At 34.2% G+C, this 27,558-nt stretch overlaps 4 protein-coding genes across 5 annotated transcripts; all 4 read left to right on the top strand.

Moving 5' to 3' along the window:
• The first annotated feature begins 723 nt into the window (after positions 1-723).
• On the top strand, positions 724-5,560 carry LOC144422083 (uncharacterized). The gene is made up of 7 exons (XM_078111876.1): positions 724-905; positions 1,244-1,406; positions 1,646-1,914; positions 2,689-2,884; positions 3,222-3,496; positions 5,034-5,217; positions 5,302-5,560. Coding segments are annotated over exons 3-7 (789 nt in total). The 5' UTR covers positions 724-905; positions 1,244-1,406; positions 1,646-1,912; the 3' UTR covers positions 5,434-5,560.
• On the top strand, positions 5,485-6,462 carry LOC144422084 (uncharacterized). The gene is made up of 2 exons (XM_078111877.1): positions 5,485-5,909; positions 6,094-6,462. The coding sequence occupies exons 1-2, from the start codon at positions 5,485-5,487 to the stop codon at positions 6,287-6,289; spliced, it is 621 nt and encodes a 206-aa protein (XP_077968003.1). The 3' UTR covers positions 6,290-6,462.
• A 415-nt stretch (positions 6,463-6,877) lies between these two features.
• Positions 6,878-18,098, top strand: LOC144422082 (protein mono-ADP-ribosyltransferase PARP14-like). 2 transcript variants are annotated; one of them, XM_078111874.1, is made up of 14 exons: positions 6,878-6,973; positions 7,805-7,964; positions 8,052-8,204; positions 8,291-8,493; positions 8,822-9,071; positions 9,513-9,673; positions 9,836-9,935; positions 10,057-10,305; positions 10,386-10,538; positions 10,623-10,687; positions 11,010-11,158; positions 11,449-11,531; positions 16,526-16,662; positions 17,963-18,098. In XM_078111874.1, the coding sequence occupies exons 5-14, from the start codon at positions 8,873-8,875 to the stop codon at positions 17,996-17,998; spliced, it is 1,332 nt and encodes a 443-aa protein (XP_077968000.1). In that variant the 5' UTR covers positions 6,878-6,973; positions 7,805-7,964; positions 8,052-8,204; positions 8,291-8,493; positions 8,822-8,872; the 3' UTR covers positions 17,999-18,098. The 2 variants fall into 2 exon arrangements, with proteins under 2 accessions (XP_077968000.1, XP_077968001.1); XM_078111875.1 differs by lacking the exon at positions 10,386-10,538.
• On the top strand, positions 18,015-20,403 carry LOC144422085 (protein mono-ADP-ribosyltransferase PARP11-like). The gene is made up of 2 exons (XM_078111878.1): positions 18,015-18,143; positions 18,471-20,403. The coding sequence occupies exon 2, from the start codon at positions 18,551-18,553 to the stop codon at positions 18,731-18,733; it is 183 nt and encodes a 60-aa protein (XP_077968004.1). The 5' UTR covers positions 18,015-18,143; positions 18,471-18,550; the 3' UTR covers positions 18,734-20,403.
• The last annotated feature ends 7,155 nt before the right edge of the window (positions 20,404-27,558 follow it).

Below are 27,558 nucleotides of genomic sequence, written 5' to 3'. Positions count from 1 at the left end.
AGTGGTGTTTCCCCATCCGTCGGAACAGATATTGAAAGACAGTTATGACGTCATTCTCACTAGACCATGAGATTCTTCCAAAGCGCCATTTTGTCATGTCAACACAGTTAGGTTTAGCCTTCTAACCGCAAGGCCATAACGCTTGAAATGTTTTCCCAATCCAATTCTTTCATTAGCCAACCCGTCCGCTTGAAAATATTAGTGTTGATGAGCTTCTATGCTTCGATGACTTTTGAAATGCCACCCTTGAAACAGAAAATTGTCGTTTGAATTCCATTTGCCTGAGGGAGTGAGAGAATAAAGTTTAGTGAATTAATAAGACAGCTGGAATACAGTAGGCAATATAATAGCCTAAAATTTGTTTCCTTGGATGAATATAGAAATAATAAGACAGATTAGTCATTTGGTGCATCTTGGTTCACAGCCTCCCTTATTGTTGCATGTATTGGTGCTTGATTGAATGTAGGATGTGGAAGGCGATGCCAGCCCCCCTGCATGGAGATAAATTTTTACAGGTGGAGCACACTCAGTCAAGCTAATACTTGTTAATACTTGATCAAGTTTTCCAATTAGAACCTATTTTGCATGATTCATGATATGACCAAGCACAGAAAACTTTTTATTGCTCCTTTTTTTATAGAAAATATCATTTGTACAACAGTATTGGCTCTGAGAAGAATATTCATGGAACTGATTTATTTGAATTCTATTTAGAATCTAAAATCCATACATTATGGCAAATTATTCAGGATATTCATCAAAAATTTTGATATTAAATATCCCAAGTAACTTTTCCAAATTAAAACTTAGGTTGAAATTAGAAGAAATTGTTGGTGATGACTGTATCGATGACTATGAACAGCTCAATGATAAGCTTCTAAAGATAACAGTTGTGGATATTAGAGGTACAAAATATGCATTCTTGCTGAAATACAAGTCGTTCTTTTTTTATTTAGCCTTACATATAGAAGTACGGTAGTGAGTGTGGACTCAACTTAATAGGTTTAATGTAACATATTCACCTTAATTGAAGTGTTATGGCTTTGTTATAAGGAGTCCCTGGTTAGAATATTACAGACAATTCCAAAAGTAACAATTTTATATCATTTCAAACCATGATAAATATTATAATAAAAGTAGGCATGAGATAATTTGGATTATGGCTTATCACTGAAACTTTTCGCATTTCCAAAATTGCTTGCATGTGTAAGAAATAATAGATTATATATATTATTCTTTTCAGCTCAACAAAAATTGCTGACTTCATCTATTTTACTGACGTTTGGTGGGCAGAAACATCAATTGAAATTAAAATATTTAGAGGAAGATAATGCGGATAAAATACTAGATAAAACAAAAAACTAACTGATTATAGAATTGGGAGAGCAAACAAAATCTCAAGAAAGGTTTGAAGCGTACAGATTTTAGATGGGAAGGTATTGATAAAAGGCCCCAAAAAACAATTAACTCAATCTTGAGCATTGAACCAATTTTAAATCTGTTCCAAACTTTTGACTCTTCTTTACAAAATTTCAATTTACTCCCAATGAACAGATAAAATTTAACAATTCAAATATTCTATGATAAAAACAAATTAATATTCATATAAAATTCTTTTTTTAACTCGCCGGTATATCTTTTTTAGAATGCTGTGGGATTTATCAAAAGTGAAGAAGATTGTGGAGAATGTATACAAAGATTTCTTAAATTATATTCTTCCTGGAATGAGAAGCTTGAAAATTGTTCTGTGGCTGATATCAAACATATCAAAACAGTTCTTGCAAAGTATAAAGATGAATGTTATCATCGTTGGTTCAATGATTCATCAACTATTCTTGTTATTGGACCAAAGACTATTGTTAAAGAAGTTCAGAATTTGGTAAATGATCATTTAGAGAAATCACCCAGGAAAATGTAAGTACCTTCATGTGTTATTAATAATTACTTTGTGGGGCTAATTTTTTGATGATGATAAGACAGATAAAGCAGTATGACAAATTGTGGGCGCTTATTCCATTATGATATCAAATCATTCCAGATGCTTGAGAATGGGTGATTTAAGAAGCAATCCCCAGTAAAAAAAATATTGAATCGTGTTCAGGATTTGTTTCCATTTATTTCTGATATTATATTTCTATACATAAGTTGTTTTCATTAACATTATTAACTAGATTTATTCATTGTTTTCGGGCCATGAAATATATTATTTTTGATCCTGCATGGTTAACTTTAGAGGCATATATAAATTATATGTCATTGTCAACTAGTCAACTACTATCAGCAATCATCTCGATTCATCTTGAAAATCACAACAAAACATTAGTAAAATACTGCAGAAAATCTGGTAACACAGTATAACATAGATGGCACTAAAATATGTTACCTAAAACAAAATGTCAAAACACTGATACATTTTTATGATTGAAGCAGTTCAATGTATGATACATCAATATTCAGTCCATCATAAAAATGTATTATTTTAGTATTTAACACTCGGGAATAAAATGTAATGGTCATGCTTACTGATATGTTACTACACGATTTTTCTCTTCTTTTTCTCCACTTATAATGGTGGTGCATAATAATATGTAGCAGAACATTGTTTATAGTTTTTCAAAATAAAAACTTGAACAATAAAGTAGAGCGTGACTATTAAAATTTTATGCAATATTGATATTTTTTATTCAGGCCACCTCCAGCAAATTCTACTGCACTGTCTTTTTTTTACGAAGGGATTTATACTTTTTTGGTATCTGAAGCATATCCCAAGCCAATTCTGAATTATCTCAGTAAAAGCCCAAAGCACACTGAAGAATTCAAAAAAATGCTGAAACAATATAATTTGAAATTGCTGCATATATCTTCCGAAAAGATTGAAGTTCAGGTATCGACTCTGCATATATCTCACCAATGATTAGAGTTAAATTATTGTTTAAAAAGTTATATCATGGTTTAGTAAAAGCTCATTTTAACTTGAATTATGCGAATGAGATTTTGAGCTTTCAGTTCTGTTTTATTACTTAACAGCTTATTTTTATAAGTCACAGATGTGGTTCACCTACCTTGATCATTGGGCTTTTCCAAAATTTTACCCAAACTTTGACTCTTTTTTATAAAATTTCAATAAACTTTTAATGAACAGATAAAATTTGACAATTCAAATATTTCACAATAGAAACAAATTGTAGTGGTGTCATCCATCTAAAATTCTTTATTTTAAGAATGCTGGAGAATTTCAATTTGTCAAAAGTGAAGAAAATTGTGGAGAATGTATTCAAAGATTTCTTGAATTATATTCTTCATGGAATGAGAAGCTTGAAAATTGTTCTGTGGCTGATGTCAAACATATCAAAACAGTTCTTGCAAAGTATAAAGATGAATGTTATCATCGTTGGTTCAATGATTCATCAACTATCCTTGTCATTGGACCAAAGACTATTGTTGAAGAGATTCAGATTTTGATAAATAATCATTTAGAGAAATCACCCAAGAATATGTAAGTAACCTCTCGTGCTATGAATAGTTAACTTTGTGAGGCTTATTTCACTGAGAGAGAGTACAACAGATAAAGCAGTCTGGCAAACAAACAGAAAGTCGTTGTGCCAATGGTTCATTTCTGTTCCAGGTGCTTGAGAATGGTTATTTGAAAAGCAATGAATGAAAAAAAATAGACGGTCTTCGAGTAAGGCAATCTGAGTCGTACATGAGGTACCGTATAGCACGGGGTGTGCAACATTTTTTGTCAGCGGGCCATATAGCCAATTTCAGACATGCCACACAAAAAATTTAGGGGGAGAGGCAAGAGAAGAGATCGCTTAGCCTTACAGTAATAAAAGCACCAGGCAAAACAGCAAAAGATTTAACGCTGTGGCAAGAAGAAAAACTTGTATTTTTATCCATGTGACCACCTTTTTAATCATAAACTGGCGGATTAGGATTTCACGCTTGGTGGGGAAATATCTGAATGTTGACGAGGGCCACACTAAATGGCTTGGTGGGTCGCCAATTGCACACCCCTGGTATAGCATGATGAGTCATCTGAGGTGAAAATTCATGTTTAAAGCAATGGTTAAACTTGTCATGGATGTCGCTGCACAATAACCAGTATTGGTTTCTCGCACCACCTTTCACCTTGAAATGCCAAATTTGAGTTTCTTCATTCTATTGTTCGCATGAAGTGTATTTTCTTTATAGTGATAAAATAAATACTGATTTCTGATTCATTCAAAGTAGGAACACATAGTTTGTGAACCATGAGTATTCCAAATTGGGTCAAATTTGGATTAAACCATGATTTTGTATGAGTAGAACATATAACAAGTTAAATTTATAAATTTCACTTTATGGTTGAAATTGTATTTCCATCATATAGAGATGTTGTCATTAATAATATAAGGTTTCTTATATGAAATGTTTTTGTAATGAAATTCATTATTTTTGATCATTCAATTTGAAACTTCGGTACTGTATATATTTATATATAATATGCCATCTAATATTAGCGAGCGGTCATCCTGATTTGACTAATAAATTACAACACAGCACTGATAAAAGACTGAAAATCAGCAAACACAGTAGGCCTCTAATATACCGTAGATGGCATTTAATTTATTATGTTTATCATTGGTGCGGCGGTGTGGCTCATTGTGCTAAATGTTAGCAATACGCTCGCCACCGCACCTCTGATTAGTCTGCGTGGGTTTGCAGGTTCGAATCCCACGCGGGGGTGGTTATGTGCGAGAGTATTGCAGGGCTCCTCGCTGCCGTAGGGTGGTTCACGGACCCGCTGGTTGAGAACACCCTCCTCCACCATCAGGTCCTTGCTTCTGAAAACTAACTAACTAATCTCATACCTGACATGGAATGGTTTACTTAGTTTGGAAGATATTGACGCCATAGTAAAATTTCTGTTCCTCAACTGATAATTGTGTTGCTTATTAATAAATATTAAGATGCAGCAGAATAATATTTCTAGTTTTTCAAAATAGAGCATCACTGTTGAAATTTTATGCAATATTGATATTTTTATTCAGGCCACCTCCAGCAAATTCTACTGCGCAGCCTTTTAATTACGAAGATGTTAAACCTGCGATCATGCGCTTTGTATCGTTTGCAGAGACATACAGGCAACATTTGTCTTTATGGTTAACTGGTTTATCCAATGTCGAAATTGTTGAAAAAGATAAAACTTTATCAGTTCATGTTTCTCCTACTCAGGTGATATTAAAGTTAAATTTGTAATGTGGAGAGACTTTTTAGTTGGCAATAACATAATAAATTGTAACAATTGTGAAATTACAGATTTCACGTGCAAGACTTCATCACGATTTCGAAACTGCATGCAGAATCAAGTTGGAACAGTTTTTTAAGCAGTTTGCTGTGTGGAAAGGAAAAGTTGATCTGACTGTGATAGCTAGGCAAAAGCATCACTGACCTGATTTATTTCAAACCAAAAATTTTCAAGATCATTTTGTTCAGTGGTTTATGGATACTGGTGTTGTTAACGTTGTTGGCATTTCTTGGAAAGTACAACGCTGTCGATGCATGCTGGAAAAATTACTGGGTGCTTCACAAATACATTCATCAGCATACAGTCAACCTTTTCCACCTCCTGCTTCGTTACATGGTCAACCTTATCCCCCTCCTGTTTTGGTACAGGGTCAACCTTTTCTAACTCCTGTTCCGATACATGTTCAACCTTTTCCAACACCTGTTTCGATACTGCATGTCTTACGTCCACAACAAGTGATGAATACCGCACCTATTCAACTTCGTGGCAATCCTGTTCAGACTCTGCATCCTTTGCCAGTATCACCAACCGCAAATGGGGTTACATCAAATCACAATTTGGAAAGATCACGTAAATTGTCATCAGAAGATTACAGTGATGATTCATCATCTTCTTCGAAGTAAAACTTTTCACTTATCATATAGTTTGTTCTGAATAATCAAATAATGTAATATCGCAATGAGATTTTCTAGTATATTATTGCTTTATTGTTACTGATCAAATGTTGTTTGTTGTTCTATTCATTTTTAAACAGTTTTTTTTATACGATTTTGTTATTTTATATATTGTTTTTAATTTACTAGAGGTGATTCTACGACTTCTGTACAATTTGATACAAAAGGCTATAAACCTGCAGTATTGAATTTTGTTTTCAATGACGCTGTTGCTAAAAAAGATCTTGGATCCTGTTGTGGTAAACTTGCAAAAGTGTCAATCACCAATGATCAAGGACAGATTAAAGTTCACATCACTTTCAGAAAAAAGGTTTTTTATTCTTAATAATAAATAGTTATATTTGTGATAAGTTTTGCCAATGAAACTTCGTTGTAATTTTAATATTTACACCTAGCATCCCAGTGATGTTGATAAATCGAGAGATCTGGAACAAGTTGGGAACTACTTCAACAAATTTTTAGCAGAAACAAATAAATATAATGTCAATAAAATGAAAACCGTCATGAAAGAGTTTCCCAAATTAAAGAACCTGGTGTTTCTGTTCAGGCTTTCCCTAGTAGTGGGACAATAAATTATGCAGGTGAGTAAACTGTGTGTATTCAATTCGGTATCTTGTAAATATTTATTCTTCATCTCTTTGTATTTTGTATATGCTGCTCCAAGGAACATCTGCTATTCAGGATCTAATTTTTGTATTACCTAAATGTACTATTAATTTTATTTAATAGTTTAATTTTAACTATTGTAGTTAATTGGTTGTAGTTAATCAGTAGTTTAATTTTATTTAAAGTACCACGAGTAGTAAGCGAAAAATGGAGTTCATCATAATATTTCCAAAGTGACTCTTCTATAGTCATTTGCTTTTTATAAATTGGTATTGATGCAGGATTAAATTTTTTGTTTCCCTTTCCAAGGTGTGGAAGAAAAAGTGAAGAAAAGAATTAATGAAATAGAATATGAAATTAAGAGTGAAAAAAGAGAAGAACGTCTTCCAGTAGATGTGTTCATGTAATATTTTGCCTGTTCTACTTTTCGATAGTAATGAAGCAACTTGATTAAAATTATTTTTATGTAATACCTTTCCATGACTTAGGTATATAATTTGTCACAAAGTAACCATTGAATATTGACTTCACATTGAAAAGTGACTTCGGTGCTTTTATGCGTATTCATATATACTTCATCAAAAGTATGCTTCTGTAGGATATTGGACTCAGTCATCTGTTTGAATTTGTGTATTTGTACATATCTCAAAAGCATTACAAAGCAATTAAATTTTAAACATTTCTATGTCTTTACTGACACATTGTAACAGAAAAAAGCTCAAGAATTGTAACCAGCAACCTGGATGACTGTTGCATTTTAGCGACTGATTAACTAAAGCAAAGTCGAACAAATACTTATTTAGTGCGTGTAGTAACATATTGATCATAATTCTGTCACTGTGTATGAAGAGGGATGCTGATACATAAATATTTAACGATTGAAACTTCATATTCATGGCATTGTGGCTCATGGTGCTAAGCGTTAGAAATACGCTCGCCACTGCACCTCTGATGATTTGTAGGTTCGAATTCTGTGTCCGAATAGTTTTGTGCAAGAGGATTGCTGGACTCCTCGCCTCCACCATCAACTCCGAGCTTCTGAAAACAAATAACTAACTAATCCGATACCTGACATGGAATGGTAACCGGACGAGATGTCGTGGTTTGCCATATGGTCAAGTCGTCCTATTGGCTTTCCTCTCTCTGGTATAAATATGTAAATCCTATCCTATGACCTAAGAGGATAAAACTTGTCAATGTTTTGTGTATAATATTTTGTTATATTCATATGCAGCGCTCAAAGAGAATGTGGTCTTTGGAAAAAAACTGAGCAGAAATGCCTCAGGAAAGGACATCAAGTATCTATAACACCTTTTAAAGAAGGGAAAATTGTATACAAAGGACAGCTCAATGCGATACAGCTGGCTAAAAAAACTTTAGGAGAGCAATCTATGGTTTGTCAGTCATTTCTGATTTTGTCTATAGATTCATACTTTGTTTTACTGTTTTTTTCATTTATTTTTATTCGTTTGTATCTCTAGAAAACAATTCAAAAACCAGTTGAAGATCTTACGTCAGATCAGTTGATTTTTCTCAAGAATGTGAAAATTCACAGCAAAAGTCTCTTGGTACCGGTACTAAGCAAAATATTCTTGATGGCTTATACAGTCAATTTAAGAAGGAACATGTCAAAGGTCAGGGTGATACATTTATCACATTACCTATAATTTCTTTTGAAATCTAGATTTTAACCAATATTAAACAATTTCACGTTTAACAGGATCTTTAGCCTTCAGAGATTCTGAAGTTAGTTTGGTTGTTGGCCATAATACCCACTGGCAAACAGCAAATAGAATTTTGAAAGAATCTATTAAAGAATTTGATATATCCCTGGCTGACCATCAGAAAAATACTCCATTTTCTAAAGTGGTTGCTAACTTGAAAAAAGCTTTCAGAGATGAAGTTGTTCATTTGAAATCGGAGGTAAGGCATGTTATGTGATAAATAAATTAGGACCAAAGTCACCAAACCAAGTCAAATGTTTCAATTCATCCATTCTTGAATTCGATAAAAAATTAAGTTATTTTCATTCAAATATTGTCTCAAAATAACATAGATGAAACATGGTAATTGCATTAGCAAGTCAGTGTATTTTTAGTTGGTTTGATAAAAATTACCATAGGTACCATTTAGTTGAGTAACATCAATTGGAATATGCAACTGGAATTTATGTGCTGTGAGGTTTCCATAATTTTATGATAGTTAACTATTAATTGCCTGTAAGTCTCTATTGTTATCTAATTTATTTCAGCGTGATTCAAGAAAAGTTATTGTGTTTTGCTTCAATTTCTAACATAAACAAATGAGGATGGAAGTGATTAAAACAATTGAGCAAATGGGTGATATGAACAATATAGAAAAATTTTACTCCTTGTCAAAAGAAAAAGCAGAACATGTCGCCAACCATTGTAAAATAGACAAATCAAAGTCTGTTAAATTGGTAAATGAAAATACAAAAACTGGATTGCTAGTGACATTCGAGCAAGAGGACATTGATACTGGTATAAATATATTATGTCTCTTTCATTATTTAACATATACCGTTGGTTCTTCTAATGAAATTTTTGTCAGCATCACTCCTTTGTGAATAGATATAACATGCTAATTCATGAATAGGCCTTTTGTCGTTCTTTGCTTTTAATATGATCTAATTGAATGACCGACAATCTTCAATATAAGATACATCTACAATTAAATGGCCTGATGTGTATAGGCAATACAGTCATTTAAAAATATGCCAATCCAAAAAGTGATTCAAATCAAATGAACTTTTTTGAGATGATTTTAACATTCACTTAACCGGTAGTTTATGTCTCAAAGCAGATTTTCACAAAATGTATGCATAATATTGTTTATTATTGTGGGATTTTGGGTATTTATTATCTTTTGAAATTATTTAAATAATAGGTATCCCTTCTGTCATTCTATTTACCTACTTATAGTTGATATGAAATTTGAAGACTTGGAAAAAGAGATCAAGAAAATCGAAAAGCAATTTACTGGACATTCATTGTATGACTATTTATCTGGCGAAGGAAAATTTATTAAAAAAGCCACGGAACACGAAACAAAATGCTCCATATTCTTGGATTCGGTCGAACAAGTAAGTTATTAACAAGCTCACTTTTCTATCAACCTTTTCTGCGATTTATTTTTCGGTGTGTTTTAGAATCGGTTTTAATTAATGGTAAAAATATTCAAGTCTACGAAATAACAAGTCATAATTGATTCTATTCTAAACTGATTCCTAACTTTTTATGTGCAGAAAAGTTCCAAGGCTTTGATAACTGTAAAATGTGGCGATATTCTCCAGGAAAAATGTGATGCAATTGTGAATAGCACTGGTAAATCTCTTGATTTTTCAGGTGAGATTTTATAAAAACTGTTTATCATATTTTTTCATCAACAAAATCAAAGTGTGTGTAACTATGTGGAAAAATGTTATGCAAAATGAATTAACCATTATCTTCAAACATAATTTTGTAGGACAAGTATCAATGGCTCTTAAGAAAAGGTTTGGAGCGGATGTGTTGGAAGGTCTTCTCAAGAACTCTACATGGGTTATAGGGAATCAACTATGTTTATGTGATACGAGTGGTCGTTTACCATGGAAATATATCTTTAACATATCTATTCCAACTAGCAAGAGCGAATTTACAAGAGCGATTTTATGCCTATTGACAGAAGCAGAGAGGTTGGGTGTTCAAAGCTTAGCTCTCCCTACTATTGGGGCAGGTAAAAAGCTTATTTGCCATTACTTTCGTGTATATTTATAATTATGGATACAATGTTAAAATTCAACGAACATTTATCAGGTAATATGGGGTTGGATCCCACAGTGGTTGCTTCTTATATGAAAGATGCATTTGCTAGGTTTGATGCACAAAAAAAACTTCTGCATGATATCCGAATTGTAGTTTTCCAGTCGTCACAATTATCAGTATTTCAGGACATAATACCAAAACAAGGTATATGTTTTTAATGTTTTGCAATTATTTTTTATATCAATATACTAACATAGTGATTTATATGATTTCATGATATTTTTTTAGGTATCAATAAGTCAATTGGAATGAATGTGAAAATTTATGGAAGCAGTGTAGCAAGTCTAGATGAGGTGAAAACATTTTTCACGATTTTAAAGTTACTCGACTTAAAGCTATTATAGTAGGATCTCTTCTTTTTTCTCTCTCTTTTTTTCAAAGTAATCGGAAGTCATTCAATGTTTGTTCAGAGTTCCACTTCAGTGAAAATGTGTTTTTTATTCAATTGCCATGATTGTTTTTTGTGTGACATTTAATCAATGAATCGATTTCGATACAAATTCAGGAGCGCTGTTTTGCATCTCCATCATGAGAGGCACAAACATATCTCAGTCATTTCAACACCAAAGACTCCTCTCTTTTTTGATCTTATAATATACCATATTATCTATATAGGCCATGAAGAAATTTCAAGAAAGTTGTGACAAAATTATCAAGAGTTTTGTTATCACAACTACTCGACCTGATTTCTATGGTTTTGAAAAATCAGAAATTGAAAAATATTGTTGTGTGAATGATGTTTTACTAGAATGGAAGTGGACAAAGTAAGCATAAATATTTACCCGATTTCACACAAGAGATGTTTTCACTGATTTTTCCATCAAAAAGAATTTATTGAATATTACAGTGCAACATTGATTTGATGCTTTTTCAGTCTTATTACATATGTCAGACAAAATCTAATATTCGGCTTTTTTAAAATGGACATATTTCTGCAAGGGATTTTTGCATACTTTATGGAATTTCATCTTTTATCAAATATTTTTTTAATTTCTCAGTGTATTAAAAATCCTAAACACTTACTGTAACAATATTATACTTTGAATAAATTTAGAAATGTGGAGGAATGTCACATTCAGGGCCTCAGTGATAATGTCACAAAGGTGAAGGACATGATCAACAAGTTACTTGGAAGAGGTATGAACCTGATTGTGGGATAAAAGGTTGATGCAGTTCAGTGTTCACTATTAGCGCACTTTTTTGCGAAAATTGCGAAGCCCTTTCGCAACTTTTTTTAGGGACTGCGAAATAGCACTTTTTTCCGAATTTGAAGAGAAATAGCACTTTTTTCCGATTTTGAATGGAATAGAAATTCAAAGTTAACAAATATTTTCGAGTATTAAGTTGACAAATAAGTAACATACTAGTACTTTTGTAAATCAATTCTGCATATCATAACGATATTTACCAGAATTCTAACCTATGAGATGCAGACATAGGAGATAAAGCTTATGCATTAACGGCAAAATTCTTGTTTATAAAATGATTATTATACAAGCACACCGATTCCCGCTTTTCCCGCATAAACGCTCCCGGCGTCTTTGAAACCAGATGTTGGAATACTACGCAAAGCGTTTCTTTGAACGAGAGTGGTCATGTGACTATCAATGATATCGATGATTCAAAAATGACTATAAAAGTGTTAGTAAAATATTATAGTCACTTTGGATGAATTGTGACCAAAGTGCACGATTTTCAAATCAGACGAAACTTTTAGCTGAATGTCACAGATTTGCAAAATCACCAAATTCACAAAATACCATTAGGTGCCATTTTATTGTAATCACAATGTTGAAAGCACGTGGCATTTTCCGGAATTTTGCGATATTTACACAACTATTTCTCATTGATATGCGAGTACGGGTGGGCAAAATTCAATATTTTTTTGAATCGAATATTTTTAACGAGTACCCAATAACAAATATTTTTGGAACGTCGGTAAAAAATCGGCAACAAAGCCTTTTTATAGGTTAATTCCGTTGTAATCGCTAATTGTTCTTGTCACCGATCGTTTTGGCGGCGACATCCAGGTTTTGTTAATCTATATTCCCGCCCTCTCTTTTATACAAATATGAATTCTTGCGGGTCGGGCGGACATCGAAGTTTTATATTTCGGGTTTACCCGTTGGTTCACATCGGCAACAGCTGTTGAAGACATTGAGGAATCAAATTAACATTTGCGTTGGCTTTAATACCTACCAAGATTTGTATATTTACCGTCCCAATTTTATGCGAATGGTAATATTATTGTCGATACCGTGATGCAGATATTTATTAAGACGATAATTAACTTTCTCATGTTTTTCCATGGTGATAAAGTTCGCAAATCCGAAATTGTGCCAATCCTGAATGTTGATTTAAAATAGTGATTGAATAATTCGGCAATAAAGGCATTTCTGCGTGGTCATAAGACGAGATGACGTTAATGAACAGCACTTCTTTTACAGGATATTTTACGTATGCGACTTAATGCTAAAAAGATTGGGCTCGAGTGCTTTTTTTTCGAGTGCTCGAGTGCCTAATAGAGGTCAGGCGCTAATTGTAACTAATTCCCTCAAGTTTCAACGTGTTTTCAACAAAACAATACCCCGGCGATAATTATAGCTAAAATGTTACCAAGCAATTCACAATTTTATTCATGGAATTTGCAAATTCACCAGTTTCTTGACGATTTTGATAATGTCACGCCCTGATTATTAGTGCAAAAAATACTCCCCTTCTTCCGCGGCGGTTTGACGGGTTCTTTGTTCCATTCTTCAGAAAGTTCTGACACGGGGGATATAGAATACTGAATCCGGAGGGTTGAATCCCTGTCGACTTACTGGCGATTTTCCGTTTTGGAATGGGTGAAACATTCTCTATTTTAAATTAAATGACGTTTCGCGGGCTAGAGTTCTCCCCGAATATGATGTGTACCAGACGTTAGTCAGACGATAGATAAAACATTAGATTAATAATGACGCCCCGTTTTCGAAAATACAGAGTTATATCGCAAAAAATGTGTTTTGATACATTTGGAATGAAACATTATTTACGGTTAATTCAGATCATATTTTACTCTTCATGACACCCGGTATCCGAAAATACAGTTGTATCGCGAAAAATGTGTTTTGTTACATTTAAAATAAGACATTTTTGCGATTAATTTAGATCATATTTTACTTTTCACGACATCCGTTTCCGAATATACAAGGTTATATCGCGAAAATGTGTTTTGTAACATTTAAAATAAAACATTTTTGCGATTAATTTAGATCATATTTTACTTTTCAGGACACTCGTTTTCGAAAATACAAGGTTATATCGCAAAATGTGTTTTGTTACATTTAAAATAAAACATTTTTGCGGTTAATTTAGATCAAAATTTACCTTTCACAGCAACCCGTTTCCGAAAATACAAAGTTATATCACAAAAAAGCGTTTTGTTACATTTATTTTGCATTCACAATAAAATACCTATTTTCCCTAATTAAAGTCGTCGATGAATCTGTTCCTGTCGTTCAAGCTCGACACACGTTTGGACGAGTGTGGGGCGGTTTTTTGGTCGACGATAAATCAAAAAGTTGCCACACGTTATTTGTATAACGATAATAACTGAAAATTAAGATTTGGCAATAGAAGTGAATTTGTCTCAAGATGGTATTTTACGATTCTTGACCACAGAAAATAAACACGCTGACACGCTTGGTTATAATTGATATCCGTTTAATTTATTTTACACTATTAATAAACGCGCCACACCAAGTGCGGCCATATAAATTGCAGTCGCATCGGTATGGACTGTATCTTTTTGGCGCTCTCACATTAATAATAATTTTCAACAAAACAATACCCCGACGGTCATTAAAGCTGAATTCGTTACCCGAGTAATTCACAATTTTATTCACGGAATTTGCAATTTCAAGATCTCACTTGACGATTTTAATGATGTCATGCCCTAATTATTACTGCCTAAATGCCTCAAAATACAACAAATGTAATCATTTTCGAAAATAACAAGCGCATCAATTCGTGAACGAGCCATTATAACGAAATTCGCGATTGACTTTACCTCTCTCTTGTTACAATTTTAACATCCCGCTGGCCATGTATGGTCGGATAAAATGTTCACATATTCGAAACATGACTTGGCCATGGATGAAAGGGATCACTAAAGAGCTAATAGAAAGTACATACGCGAGGGTATGATATTAATATCGAGAATATTTGTGAGCATATCCCAAGACGGAAATATTTTGCACCCCGCTGTTTGTTGGCAGAACAACGATACGCTAAAGTTAATTGATTGAATACAGGAAAGTATTTATTTATCCTCTCACTTGCGAACATCGAGGTTTTGGCGGAATTGTACGATCATGTTGTCTTTCTTAAATAATAACTTTTTCAATAAATGTTCATTTTACTTTTGCGTCTTTATTGTATGTCGGGTTTTCATTTATTTTAAATTCGAAACTGTCCGAAATACTCCAACAGGTGTATAAGTACAATAACAATAGTACTTACCAGGGAAGTTTAATACACACGATGTGTTAAGGGCGCCGTAACTCCCGTTTTTTTATTTGATTGTTTTACATTCTGCTTAAAAAACAACGTCGTTTTGCAGTCATCTAACGTAACTCTCGCGACTAAATCTTTTTCGTTTTGTATGGCATCGTCTTGGCGCAATTCATTGCCGACTGAATTTTAATTGTGTTTTAGAATACCGTAAGTTATTTTCTGTTTGTTGGTTTCTAAACTTTACAAACTTGGGTAGCAATTACTATTAATGTGAGATTTGTGCATACAAACGATTGAATATCGCGACTGGATGTCCGATATCTGAGAATGCGTACTTCTCTTTCAACATTAATTTTCAGGATATCAGCGTTCATGTGGTCGATTAAAAATTATTCATTGCCAATATATGATGTTTTCTGCCCGAAATCGCACGCAAACCAAGGCATGTCGACATTTAAGAATTACTGGTCTTTGAGCTCTGAAATAGTATAATATAAATGAGAAACTAGGTCACGCTAGCTCACGAAACGAGAGGATTTTCAAAGTGATCTTGTGTAATATTTCGAAGAAAAAAGTTTGAAAGGAAAGTAGGTCAACACATCTCCTAAAAGGGGAGTATCCTGCGTAATATTTCCGAGGGAACAAGGTTAACCTATCTTTTACAACAGCGGGTGGCGACTTTCAAAGTGGTTCAAAATCACAAATTAATAATTATCAGATTAGGTTTAGTGATAAATCAAAAAGTTGAATTTCCAGGGCACCTAACCCTAATTAGTTGATTGCTATTTATATTTGAGGGGGGAGGGGAATTATTTTGCACGGGTTTTGTACAAATGATCCACCCTGTAACTAATATGGTTTCCAGCCTGCATGTATCAATCGTTGTCTGTTAGATGTAAGGAGTAACAAATGTGAAAGCCTTTGCTGTTAACGCAAGTAAGCATCTGACATCGTGATACATTGCATGAAAGTTTTGTCCCCGGCAGGTGTTAGCAGATGTCCTTTCGTTGCCGATGAATTCGCTTGTTTTAATTAAACATGAATTCGCTTAAAGGGAACTCGGTTAACGGAAAGGCTTCTCTTTAATTCATAATATTAACCAGAGGAGCGCTTTTTCGAGTATCTATGCTGTTTTAAATGGGTTATATGAAAGGCTAGGGCACCTAACTTGCTAAAATCGGCAAAAGCACTTTCGCACTTTTTTTTTCGACTGCGAAGCACTTTCGCACTCATAATTCGCTTAGAGTTAACACTGATGCAGTTACTAATAATTCTAAAAATTTAATGATTAAATATTATTTAGTATAGCAATGTATGTATGCGTGATATTTGACTGCTAATTTATAATGTTTAGTAGGTAATTTTATGAGCAGGCATTGATGATAGCTGATAACTGGGCGCGGCAATGTGGCTCATCGACGTCATCGTGCCAAGCGTTAGGTCGGTTACGGCTTCCTCCACCATCAAGTCCATGCTTCCGAAAACAATACCCGTCATGGAATGGTAACCAAACAAGAGGCTGTGGTTCGTCATATGGTTAAGCCGTCTTATCATATTTCCTCTCCTCCAGGATTAGTATGTAAATATTTGTGAAAGTTCTATCTTTGTTTAAAATCAATAACAATCTTACACAGACTATCCTGCAAACTGGAGTTCGATGTCAGACGGTCAGAATGTTAAGAGAGTAGAACTTGGTGAAATCTCACATGAATATCTTGATGTAAAGCGCAAATTTGAAGAAAGTCAACCTTCATATTCAAAGATAATAAAGGTTAGAATATGTTCTCATATTTCTATACATGTCCTAAAGTAGAAGTTTTGCTTTCCAGGACATGAAAATATCCTTCTTGCTTTATTTTTTTACTATGGTATGAACATATTTTGTTTCATCTTTTTGCAAAACCATTATGGCTACACTGTCAGTAAACAAATAACAGCTCACAGGTTTAGTACGGCCAGGTGAGAACCAATCCAATGACAGCAATACTACATGCAAGGACATATCAGTGAGTTCTGGAAATTAAGCAGGGCGAATGCCGGCGTGCATTGTGCAGAGACTCAACATTTCGAGCCACGTACATTACCGTATATATACACACAACTAGAGCTGGGAATTTCAGGGAAAACACGAAACAACAAAATTAACTGTTTAACCGCAGCGTGACGTTTGACACACACAACATTAAAATTGGAGCTGTAAAGGGGTTAATATAACAATTGGTCGTGACAAAACTTTAGTTTTATGCGAGCTTTAGAGCAACCTGACACTGGCCAGTGTGAGGCCCAAATTCAGAAATAAAACAGAAATGAGTTATAAACGTTAGCATAAATGACGTAATTGATGAATATTATGAACAATGTAGGTCTAATAATTGATCCCTGATGTAGTCCAGAATGTCAACAGGATCGAATTTTGTGCAGTGATCCGGCATTCAAAACGCTATCAAAAGTTTTAAAATATCAACAACACATGATTTAGTGCCACCAAGCTGATCTAATGAATGATATATACTCCTAGTTATAACTGTTAACAAGCCTTTTCAACGAAAACCATTTTGTTTATCAGTTAATTAGAATGTCCAGTTAAGACGGAATTGATAAGTGGTTTAAATACTTTACTGATTGGAAAATGTCTATTAATGCGACATATACAAGGATCAGTCTGATCACCACAGTGGTGCCAGTTTTTAGATCTTCAGAAATAAGGATTCAAACAAACGTTCAACAAGCTGAGCAATTCAAATGTATTTCTTCAGTCTCTCACACTCACCCCAAGAGATCAATGATTCTATGATTGTTGACATAATCAAAAATGTTATTGTTTAATATTTACTTCGAATAATGTATATAGTTTCCCTTTTCCCCCTCCAGCAGTGTATTCTCTTAAACTAATCTTATATCTTATCTTATATCCACTCCACCCACCCTTCCGCCTATGCTCCTGCCGTTATTCAAATTTCCAAGGAATCAATAAAACGATATACACGTACTTTAAAAAAAAACTTTCAGAAAATCTTGCCAGTCAGTTTTTGATGGAATTTTATCTATCATTGATTGTAAATCCATTACAGATTGAGAGGGTACAAAACAAGTTATTGTACACCTAATTCAAAGATCGTAGAAATGCAAAACAGGCTGAATTTGCAGGTCAGAACAAAATAATCACCAGACAATTGTTTCATGGAACGTCTTTTGACATAGTTGATAACATTTGTGATAGAGGATTTGATAGGAACTTCTCTGGAAAAAATGGTGAGAAAACTATAGGTCACATATACATCCAATATACATAATGTAGTGTAACTTTTATTGTTTTGATTGTTATCTTACACTTGATATGGATATTTTGTTTTAGATGTCGCCTCTCACACATTACAAAGTATAAAGAAATTTTGTGTATGATAACTTCTCAAATCATTGCCTTATTCGGAAGAGTAGTAATATAATACTATTCCTCGTATCATATGCCTGTATTGTGTAAAATATCATAATGGACAGGAAAGTTGCCCTTACAGAAATCTAAAGGATTTGTTTAGATTATTTTGAATGGTTGTTTCTTACCTCAAATATTATTTTTAGGCACTGCGTATGGAAGTGATGTGTATTTTGCTGTCAAGTCCCAGTATTCTGTCGGATATTGCCGAGGTCCAACTAAATATATGTTCCTCTCAGAAGTAATAACAGGAGATTACATTTATGGAAATTCATCATACAAAGCTCCTCCAGAGAAAAGTCAATCTACAAGATATGATAGTTGTGTAGACAACCAATCAAGCCCAAATATTTTTGTGGTTTTTTCAGATTCAAGTGTTTATCCTTCATATATCATTACTTTTCAGTAATATTGTCCCGATTTTGAATATCTAATAATTGTTTTTACATGAACATGAATCTAAACTTCATTATACCTATATCTAAATATGATAACATAATAGCGTGGTTGTGTTGTGGGTTTGCTTTAGATTACTTTATTGCTCGAATAAATGCGGAACATGCTGTGACAAAATGTTTATAATATTTAACGCAAGAAAGTAATGAATACATATGTGCTAAATTTTGAAAATTTTAGAACCCAATATTTTTATTATTATTTTTTTTTTATATAAACTTTGTATGGTGATTTGCAGTAATGGATGATACAGATGATTGTTATCGACAATATGTTTTATGGTACGAACATCACAGGTTAGACGTCGCATCAAAAACTTTGTTACCCCGACCGAGGAATTACTCGTTAATGCAAACTCATATATGAAACATAAACCTTTGTAAGACACCTTCCTCCACGTTTTACACCATAAGACCTTCCTCCACGTTTTATACCATGTGTGCTTATGGTAGAAATGTAATATTTTATTTATATTTCATTAATTGAACTATGAGACTGATGCAGTGAATGAAAGTGCATACAGTGACCATATAATTTTAGATTTTTCTGCTAATCTTTGTAGTATAGTAAGCAAGTTATTGCTATGCACCACAATATCGTTTGTATATAATTTTATCCAGAAGATTGAAGATTTCATATTCGCAATATTTCAAATACTTTTTTAATCTACATGCAAAAATGTAATGGACCGTAAGGTTAGAAAACTCTTCAAATTTCCGCGTGTTTTATATATTATTTTAACGAATGTTTAATGTATGATATGCAACTAATCAACTTGCCATCTCTTCAATATATTATTTATCATATTCAGGTATTGTAGCACTCAGTGTAGTATTTGAAATACTTATTCATACTAACACCTCGTGTTCATGTTCGTGTTTTCTCATACAATGATTTCCGTTCAATTGCTTAGAACAGGGCTTCCCAAATATTTAAATTTTTCGCGGCCCTTGTCCACCTTAAATAATGCCAAACAATTCGAATTATGCATTTTTGATGTTTTATTGGCACAGCTAATTCTCAACTTTAACATGTCTACTCAATAACAAAAACAAGCACATATTTATTCAGATTAACGTTTCCCAATTATTCAGTGTCATGGGTACGAATGCTTTTTGCTGCATAGCAAGGCTCAATGTAGGTTTAAACAGGCCTGGATGATGAATTACGATATCTGGCTACCGACGGCATGGTCCTTATCTCGAATTGTTCACTCTTATTGATCAAACTTAGCATAAGGCAGCATTTTGTGCGACGCCAAATTATCAGGGAAAAAACTCATGGCGCACCTACACGAAAAATATACTGCCTCGAAACGAAACACAATTTTGTCATCGTTAATATGTACTAAATGTCTGTTGAAGTTTTTAATCACATAGGCCCGAGGAATAAAGGCAAAAAGTTAACATTTCTTTTTTTTTTATCTCTGCTCAATTTTTCTTTAAAATGCTAAAGAAATCAATCAAGTTTGATGAACTCGGTTCAGCAAATGAATAAACTGCTAAACGAAAGCCTATACGAAATTGCAGCATGTAGGGTTTATCTCTTATATTACGTAACAATAGACCCTATGTACAGAAAGTAAACACATAGAACGGCAAAATGACTTTGATTCATAAACACGTCATTTGAAACTATAAAACATTTAGAATAAATATGATGTGTAATATGTTTCGAGGCGCACTCAGCAAATCGTCCTCGGGAAGCGCTAGCTTAACAATTAAAGCCGTCATTGTTATGCAAACCGCAAATCGGGTTTCACGATCAGAATATGCATTGTTATGCAAGCGCGATCATTCACCGTGTTTCCCCGAAGATAAGACCAAGCCTGAATTTTAAAAAGGATTTCAATATAAGCGCTCGCCTTTAAAAAAGACTTAGTCGATAGCGCAACTTTTTTTTTTGAGTCAATCCCGTGGAGGTGCGTCGTTTCAATTTTGCTAGGACGTCGCAAAATTTCGTGATTCATGAACCTTTCAAACAACCCATATCTTCTACTTTCACTGGAAAAAAGAAAGATTAAATCGATCTTACCTGTGATGTTGCTATAATAAGAAAGTTTAATTCTGGAAATTCGGTTTTCTGTAGATAAAGATTATTTGTCATTGGTTCAAAAAACGTTGCGCACTCCCATCTTCTTTGCGATTTCGTATTTATATAAAGCAGGCTTTTCTACCAAGGCCCATTAATTGCGATTTCACTGACTGCCATTAAGTTTTGTTTGTTCGTTTATATGAAACTCATTGCGAAAAAGGTCTTTTATTAAAAGGTATCAATACGTATTTTCACGGGTCGCAACTTGAGCATATTTTTGAAGGGCGTCACAATACGATGAAGTTCGAGAACCACTGCGTCCCAGTCGATAGCAAGAAATATTTTCTACTTTTTTAAATGGTTAATAGTCTATATGTTGCAGTTATTTTAAATAAAAACGTGCTATTTATAAGTAAACAAAAATCGGTATTCATATTTTGTATAATAAAAAATCTCATTTTTCTCTATCTCAAAAATAGGCCCAAGTGTTATTTTCGAAAGAAAATTGAAGACGGTGTCTTAATTTCGGGAAAACACGGTATTATGATGATGTAATCACTCGGAATCGTGAAATCTTTGTTTTACACTATTTTTATAATAATTGTATTTCGAATGAAGAGTCGGAAAAAGTACAATATATATGGTACTTTGTGTAAAATTGGTGCTCTCTTCGCGGCCCCTAGTTTGGGAAGCCCTGGCTTAGAAGATGTTTTGAAGATAATGTAATCTCGCTGTCACGCAACAACTGGTCAGTTGCGTATTCCGCAATCGACCTACAAACTATAGATAGCATATATGCAGGCTTGTCCATGGGGCATATTTTTCCGTCCCATTCCCATCCCATAGCAATTATTTAGCATCTTCTAAATAGGACTACATGTGCGAAGAGACATGCAAAACAACAAAATTCACGGACTTTGTTAACTTTATATTCATAAATATCATACATGTGTCCATCAGCCCATTCACGAAATATGTTGTTGATGCTAAATGTATTTTGCTCTTTATAACTAACAAGAGAGCTATGCTCAAATATATGGACACGAAGTCCATAACGAAATGTTTTATCATCATTTTCCCAAAAAATATACGATTTTCGTGTCCCGCGTGCTGTCCCATCCTATCCCATGGGACGTTTCCCATGGACAAGCCTGTATATATGCATACGTTTGCCGCGACGAACTATATTCAATTCCATTACCTTTGCACCCACATACATTCGTAACTGCACACTTTTGTATCCACGAACGTTTGCACCCACATATTTTAGTCCCCACAGCCAAGTGTTGCGGGCGCACAGGTACGCAAAAGTCGTAGGTGCAAATGTGCTGTCACCCTAAAACATTAACGAAGCAATTTTATAAGGCTTTTAATGCACGTTTAATTTTCAAAACATTTATATTTTTAATTTCCGTGATTCAAGTCAGTTATGTTACCGAGTCCGCATTGAATTCTGCACCAGATGAGGTGACGACTCACGAACCCTCATAAACATTCAGCGTGAGCATCATCTTCCTCGCAAAAACTGAAAATGGAGTTCACTGAACTTCATGAAAAATCAAAATGCCAAATCAGAGTGCACAGTTCAAAACAAACTGATATTACTGCTGTATAGTCGATGAGTGTTTAGGACCATTGGCAGTGATGGTTTTCAAAACTGTAAGAACAGCTTGTTTTTTGTATCGAACTCGCTAATTTCAGGTTCCCCCATTTCAGCCAATATATGTATCATTTCATAAGTATTTTTCAATCCAAAAAGATATTTAATGAACTAAGCGGATACAACTCCGTAAGGAATGATTCAATCTTCATATATATATATATATACATTTATATGATCTATTGAAAAAATGTGATAATGCAGTACATATATATATAGATACAAAGTAAATGATGGAAAACTTTTAATTTAAAATAGAAACACATTGATCTTCAAGGTTCTTTTGAAGAAGGACACTTCTCGTATCCAGTAAGAGATTTGATTCTCCGCATCGAAAATATATCGACAATGAAATATTTTAAACAGCAATTGATCGCGAGCTCAATAATTGAGAGGAAGGCAGAATGAAAATAATTCTTCGTGTCATTATTATGTAACGGCCAAGGGGAGGGTTGAACTAAATGTCGCGCTGCAAAAAAAGAATTTAAGGGGTATGGATGAAACCTCTTTATGTCCTTTTTGTTTTAAATGTGAATGAAATATTAGGTTTTAACGCCCCTGCATAAAACCAACATCAACTAGGAGATGGCAAATTGCCTTTAAAATTACTGAAAAGAACACTGTCGTTGTCTCTCGTCTTACAGTTGACATAATACTTTATCTCTCCATCAATTTGGTTCAGCGTTCATCATTTCTTGGCGGCATTGAATCTGAATGAACTACAAGTGAAACTTTTGTATAAGCTTTGTAGCTACTGCCGATTCCTGGTTCTACGCCAAACCATTTCGTGAATCCGTCCGTTGGGAGATTTGTCCTGTCTGAAAAATAATATCAAAACGATGCACATTATTTAATTTTATTGTCCAATCAAAATTCATGTCAAATTGCTGTCACTTTGCCGTATTTCAAAAATATTGATCATTTGAATAGATCAAAAATGAGACATGCAACAATGGTTGACTAAAGGCATCCGCGTATCAATTAAGACGAAACAGAAAATGCATAAAAAATATTTTAAAAATGGTAGCGACACAAAATATAGATTATACAAAACTTACAGCAATTTACTTAGAGTCTTGATAGCTAAAGCAAAGAAATTGTATTACTTTAATAAATTTAAACAAGTCAGTGGCGACGTTAAATCAACGTGGAACCTAATTGGGCGACTGGTCAATATAAAAAAAGACATAACATCAACAACTACAATTAAAGCACTAAAAACAGAAACTGGGCAGAAAGTAAGCAATCCAGATCTTATTGCCAACTATTTTAATGATTATTTTATCTCTATAGGCCCTAAGCTTTCTGAAAAAATCCCTCACACTGGATCTTTTTTGAGCAACCTTAAGAATCCAATAAAAGAGTCTTTTTTTCTGAGACCAATAACCGTCAATGAAGTATATTACACAATAGCAAGTTTACCTGATGGTAAATCGGTTGGTTATGATAATATTCCAGCGAAATTTCTAAAATATGCTGTTGACATAGTTTCCCCATTGCTATGTAAATTATTTAATGCCTCTATAGACTTTGGAATTTTCCCTCATAGTTTGAAAACTGCCAAAGTTTCACCGGTATATAAATCTGGGGATAAAGAATGTACATCAAATTATCGTCCAATATCAGTTCTATCCCCATTGACTTTAGTATTTGAAAGGCTTTTACATGCTAGACTAACCGAATTCATAGAAAGACATGGCATTATAAACAAATCCCAGTTTGGGTTCCAAAAACAACACTCCACTAATCATGCAATTCTCGATATGATTTCTTATTTCTATGATAAGTTAGAGAGTAGGGAATTTATCAGTGCTATTTTTCTTGACCTCAAAAAGGCATTCGATACCGTTGACCATAGCATACTAATTAGAAAAATGAACCATTATGGTTTTCGCGGCCACGCGTCAAAATTTTTCCAGAGCTATCTGAGTTATCGCCAGCAGTGTGTAAAAATCGGATCAAGTTGCTCGGAGCTTGCAACTGTACAATGTGGAATTCCACAGGGTTCGATAATTGGCCCATTAATGTTCCTCCTTTTCGTCAATGATCTTCCGCACGCCACTAACTTGCTTGTCAAACTCTTTGCTGATGATACCGGATTGTTTGGAAGTTCAGCTTCTCCAAGTGATTTGGAATTGGGTATGAACTCTGAAATGGATAAAATTTCAACTTGGATGACTAACAATAAACTCACGATCAATGTCGAAAAATCTAAATGCCTATTGATTAGCCACAAAAATAATCGTAAAAATAAAATTCGACTTGAGATTAGCATTAATGGATCTCTACTCGAAAATGTGAACTCATTTAAATACCTTGGCATCCACATTGATGATCAAATGAAATGGGCCACCCATATTAACTATGTTGCTGGAAAGCTGGCAAGTGCAACTGGTATGTTATACAAACTTAGAAAATTTCTTACCATGCCAGTCCTTCGAATGGTCTATTTTTCTCTTTTCCAGTCATATCTACAGTATGGTATCATATCATGGGGTAACGCATCGACTACTCTCCTTCGAAGATTGGAGGTTTTACAAAACAAAGCAGTTCGATCCATATGTAACGCACCATTTCGGTCTAGACTAGATCCTTTATACCACAGATGTGGAATAATTAAACTTGGTCATATTCATGAATTTGAGGTATTGAAACTCATGCACCAGTACTTTGATGACAAACTTCCCATGGCATTCACCGAATTTTTTACGAAGCAGAGTAATATCCATTCCTACTCTACCAGATCGGCTTCATCAGGTTCATTCCATGTCCCAAGGTACTCCTCGAGCAGAACACAGAAATCCATTAAATATATAGGTGTGAAACTGTGGAACGCTTTACCTAATACCATTAGATCCCTAGCATATTGCACTTTTAAAAGAGACCTAAAAAATAAATATATCGGTGAATATCTCTCCTCTTATACCAGTACGGGTAACCACTGAAATTTCTACTAAGATCGCTTACTTTTTATTACCGTAACGATCTGGCCTACACTGGCTAACGTCAATCAACCCGAACGAAAATAGGTGCAAGGAGTCGGAATCCGAGAGTATCTGCTACATTAATAGTTGATTCAAAAATCGTTCAGAGTTGAGAGCGATAGCTTATTGCCCTTAACCTACGTTCGCTATTATTTTCAATGACCAGGCCGTTTTATCTTTTCCTCTTTATTATGTACATTATATAGATGTAATAGTTTGTTTGTATTCCTCATTAGACCTTATCAATTTTTCGTAAGTGTCTCCTAAATTGCATTTGCTGTAAATATTTTCGATTTACTGTTTGCCTTATATTGCTTTTAGTTGCATATTCCGCCAAACTTACCTTCCTATATTTTTTCTGTGCTTTTATCTTGCTTTCCTCGCGTTTTTATTAGTTGTTAGTAATTATTCCGTGAAAGTTACATTTTCTGTTTTACTGTGTCATAATCGCATACATTTCGAATGTCGCTGTAATTGTATCAGTTGTGACTTATTCCTAGGATTTATTCATTTTATCCCTCATTTAATTATATTTATTCTAACCTGTAGCGCTGTAGGTGTCGCTGCTTGAAGACCTTCTTAGGTCCCTCGCGACTCCGGTCACGCAAAAACATGATTAGTACTGTAATTTATTCATTATGTCACTTTATGTTTGAACGTGTTTTTTTGTGATGACAAAATAAACGATTGATTGATTGATTGATTGATTGATTGAAACACAGTAAATATTTAAAATTTAAAGAGCAGATAAAAAAGTTAAAAGTCGATACTCTCAACATGACGGATTTGATGATAAGAAATGGGATTGTGAACTAGCAGTTACAACAGGAAAATTCATCCTAGTAAAAGATTCTCAAAATGAAAAAAATGGAAATATCGTGGGACTTACCATAGAATTTATTTCCAAGCCAGTCCATACAGTAATGTATTCACTTTTCGGGTGCAACATTGACATCACGGAATCATATTCTCGTTGACTTTTTATTTGTGCCATTGTTGACCAGTAACTCGCACACACATTGTAGGCCACAGTATTATTCAATCCAGGTGCAATACCGGACCACAATAATTTACCATCGACGGTGGTATAATTCTCTGTGTGAAGAAATCATGTTATGTGTAACGTAATACGTAGTCTTACGTTCATTCCACTGTGTGGCGCTTATGCGTTGCGCATTTGTTGTGTTGCCACGTGTTTTTGATCACTTTTTCTTTTTAAGTCGTGTCTGTTGCATCGGACACACTGTTCTTTTCTGTTCTCTGACCTTGATGGCTGGGTATCGTATCCTAGCGTTGAATACAAAAGTGCACCGTGAATATTTCTTGACTGTTGATCGTGTGAACCTGTGGACTGGGGCAACAGAATACCCGAGTATTTGCCAGTATTTAAAAGTCAATTAAGCTGTCGTTTAGCGAGGAAGTAGACGGTCTTTTCTACACAGTATATCACCGTCGAACGCCATCGCCTAAAAACCCCGCTACGTTACAAATTGGTGGCAGCGTTGTAAGAGCGTGGATGACGACTATTGACTATTCAAAGTTTGATTTGGAGTTTGCTTAATACAAGAAGGCGAGTACTACCAGACTACGGGACTCGGAAATCTTGAAGAACTCCAATCAACCTTCAGTTCTTTGGTCTTGCAGACACAACAGAAGATTGCGTCAACTCAACAACCAAAACACCGATTGCTATCAGCATATCATCGCGTTAATAATCACATTGCTCGAGAGTCGAGACAACTTCAAATGAGTTGGACAATTCGCTTCATCAAATCAAATTCCGTTACTTGGTTGTAGAACACTTGAACAATTAGTGCAATTAAATTGGATTGATAAACGACGAACTGGACAGTGACAAACTTTTCTAATATTTGTTGTGGTTTATGGAATTGCGCAGCAGAAATCTCCAGAACATTCTCGAAACAACTACAAGTACTTATATTTCGAGTACTTCAATAACTGTCACTCCACATCGACACGACAAAAAAAAAACAATTCCACGTAAAATAATGAACCAATCAAAAGAAGAAGATATTCCGTCAACTTCTGGTGCGACTCCAGAAGGAGAAATTATCGTATCAAGTATGTCTAACAGTTTTG

Source organism: Styela clava, chromosome 4 (genome assembly GCF_964204865.1).
Source record: "Styela clava chromosome 4, kaStyClav1.hap1.2, whole genome shotgun sequence".
NCBI classification, from domain to species: Eukaryota; Metazoa; Chordata; class Ascidiacea; order Stolidobranchia; family Styelidae; genus Styela; species Styela clava.
The sequence above is the reverse complement of the archived record's forward strand: the minus strand, read 5'-3'. Positions and strand labels throughout refer to the sequence as shown.

Bases quoted from the DNA above. Each gene is read 5' to 3' on its own strand.
- LOC144422083 (XM_078111876.1), top strand. The intron at 2,885-3,221 runs GTATCGACTCTG...CTTTATTTTAAG, and splicing joins CCGAAAAGATTGAAGTTCAG to AATGCTGGAGAATTTCAATT. The intron at 5,218-5,301 runs GTGATATTAAAG...GTGAAATTACAG, and splicing joins TTCATGTTTCTCCTACTCAG to ATTTCACGTGCAAGACTTCA.
- LOC144422084 (XM_078111877.1), top strand. From the start codon at position 5,485: ATGGATACTGGTGTTGTTAACGTTGTTGGCATTTCTTGGAAAGTACAA. The intron at 5,910-6,093 runs GTAAAACTTTTC...TTAATTTACTAG, and splicing joins GATTCATCATCTTCTTCGAA to AGGTGATTCTACGACTTCTG.
- LOC144422082 (XM_078111874.1), top strand. From the start codon at position 8,873: ATGAGGATGGAAGTGATTAAAACAATTGAGCAAATGGGTGATATGAAC. The intron at 11,159-11,448 runs GTAAGCATAAAT...GAATAAATTTAG, and splicing joins CTAGAATGGAAGTGGACAAA to AAATGTGGAGGAATGTCACA. The intron at 16,663-17,962 runs GTTAGAATATGT...AATCCATTACAG, and splicing joins CATATTCAAAGATAATAAAG to ATTGAGAGGGTACAAAACAA.
- LOC144422085 (XM_078111878.1), top strand. From the start codon at position 18,551: ATGTTCCTCTCAGAAGTAATAACAGGAGATTACATTTATGGAAATTCA.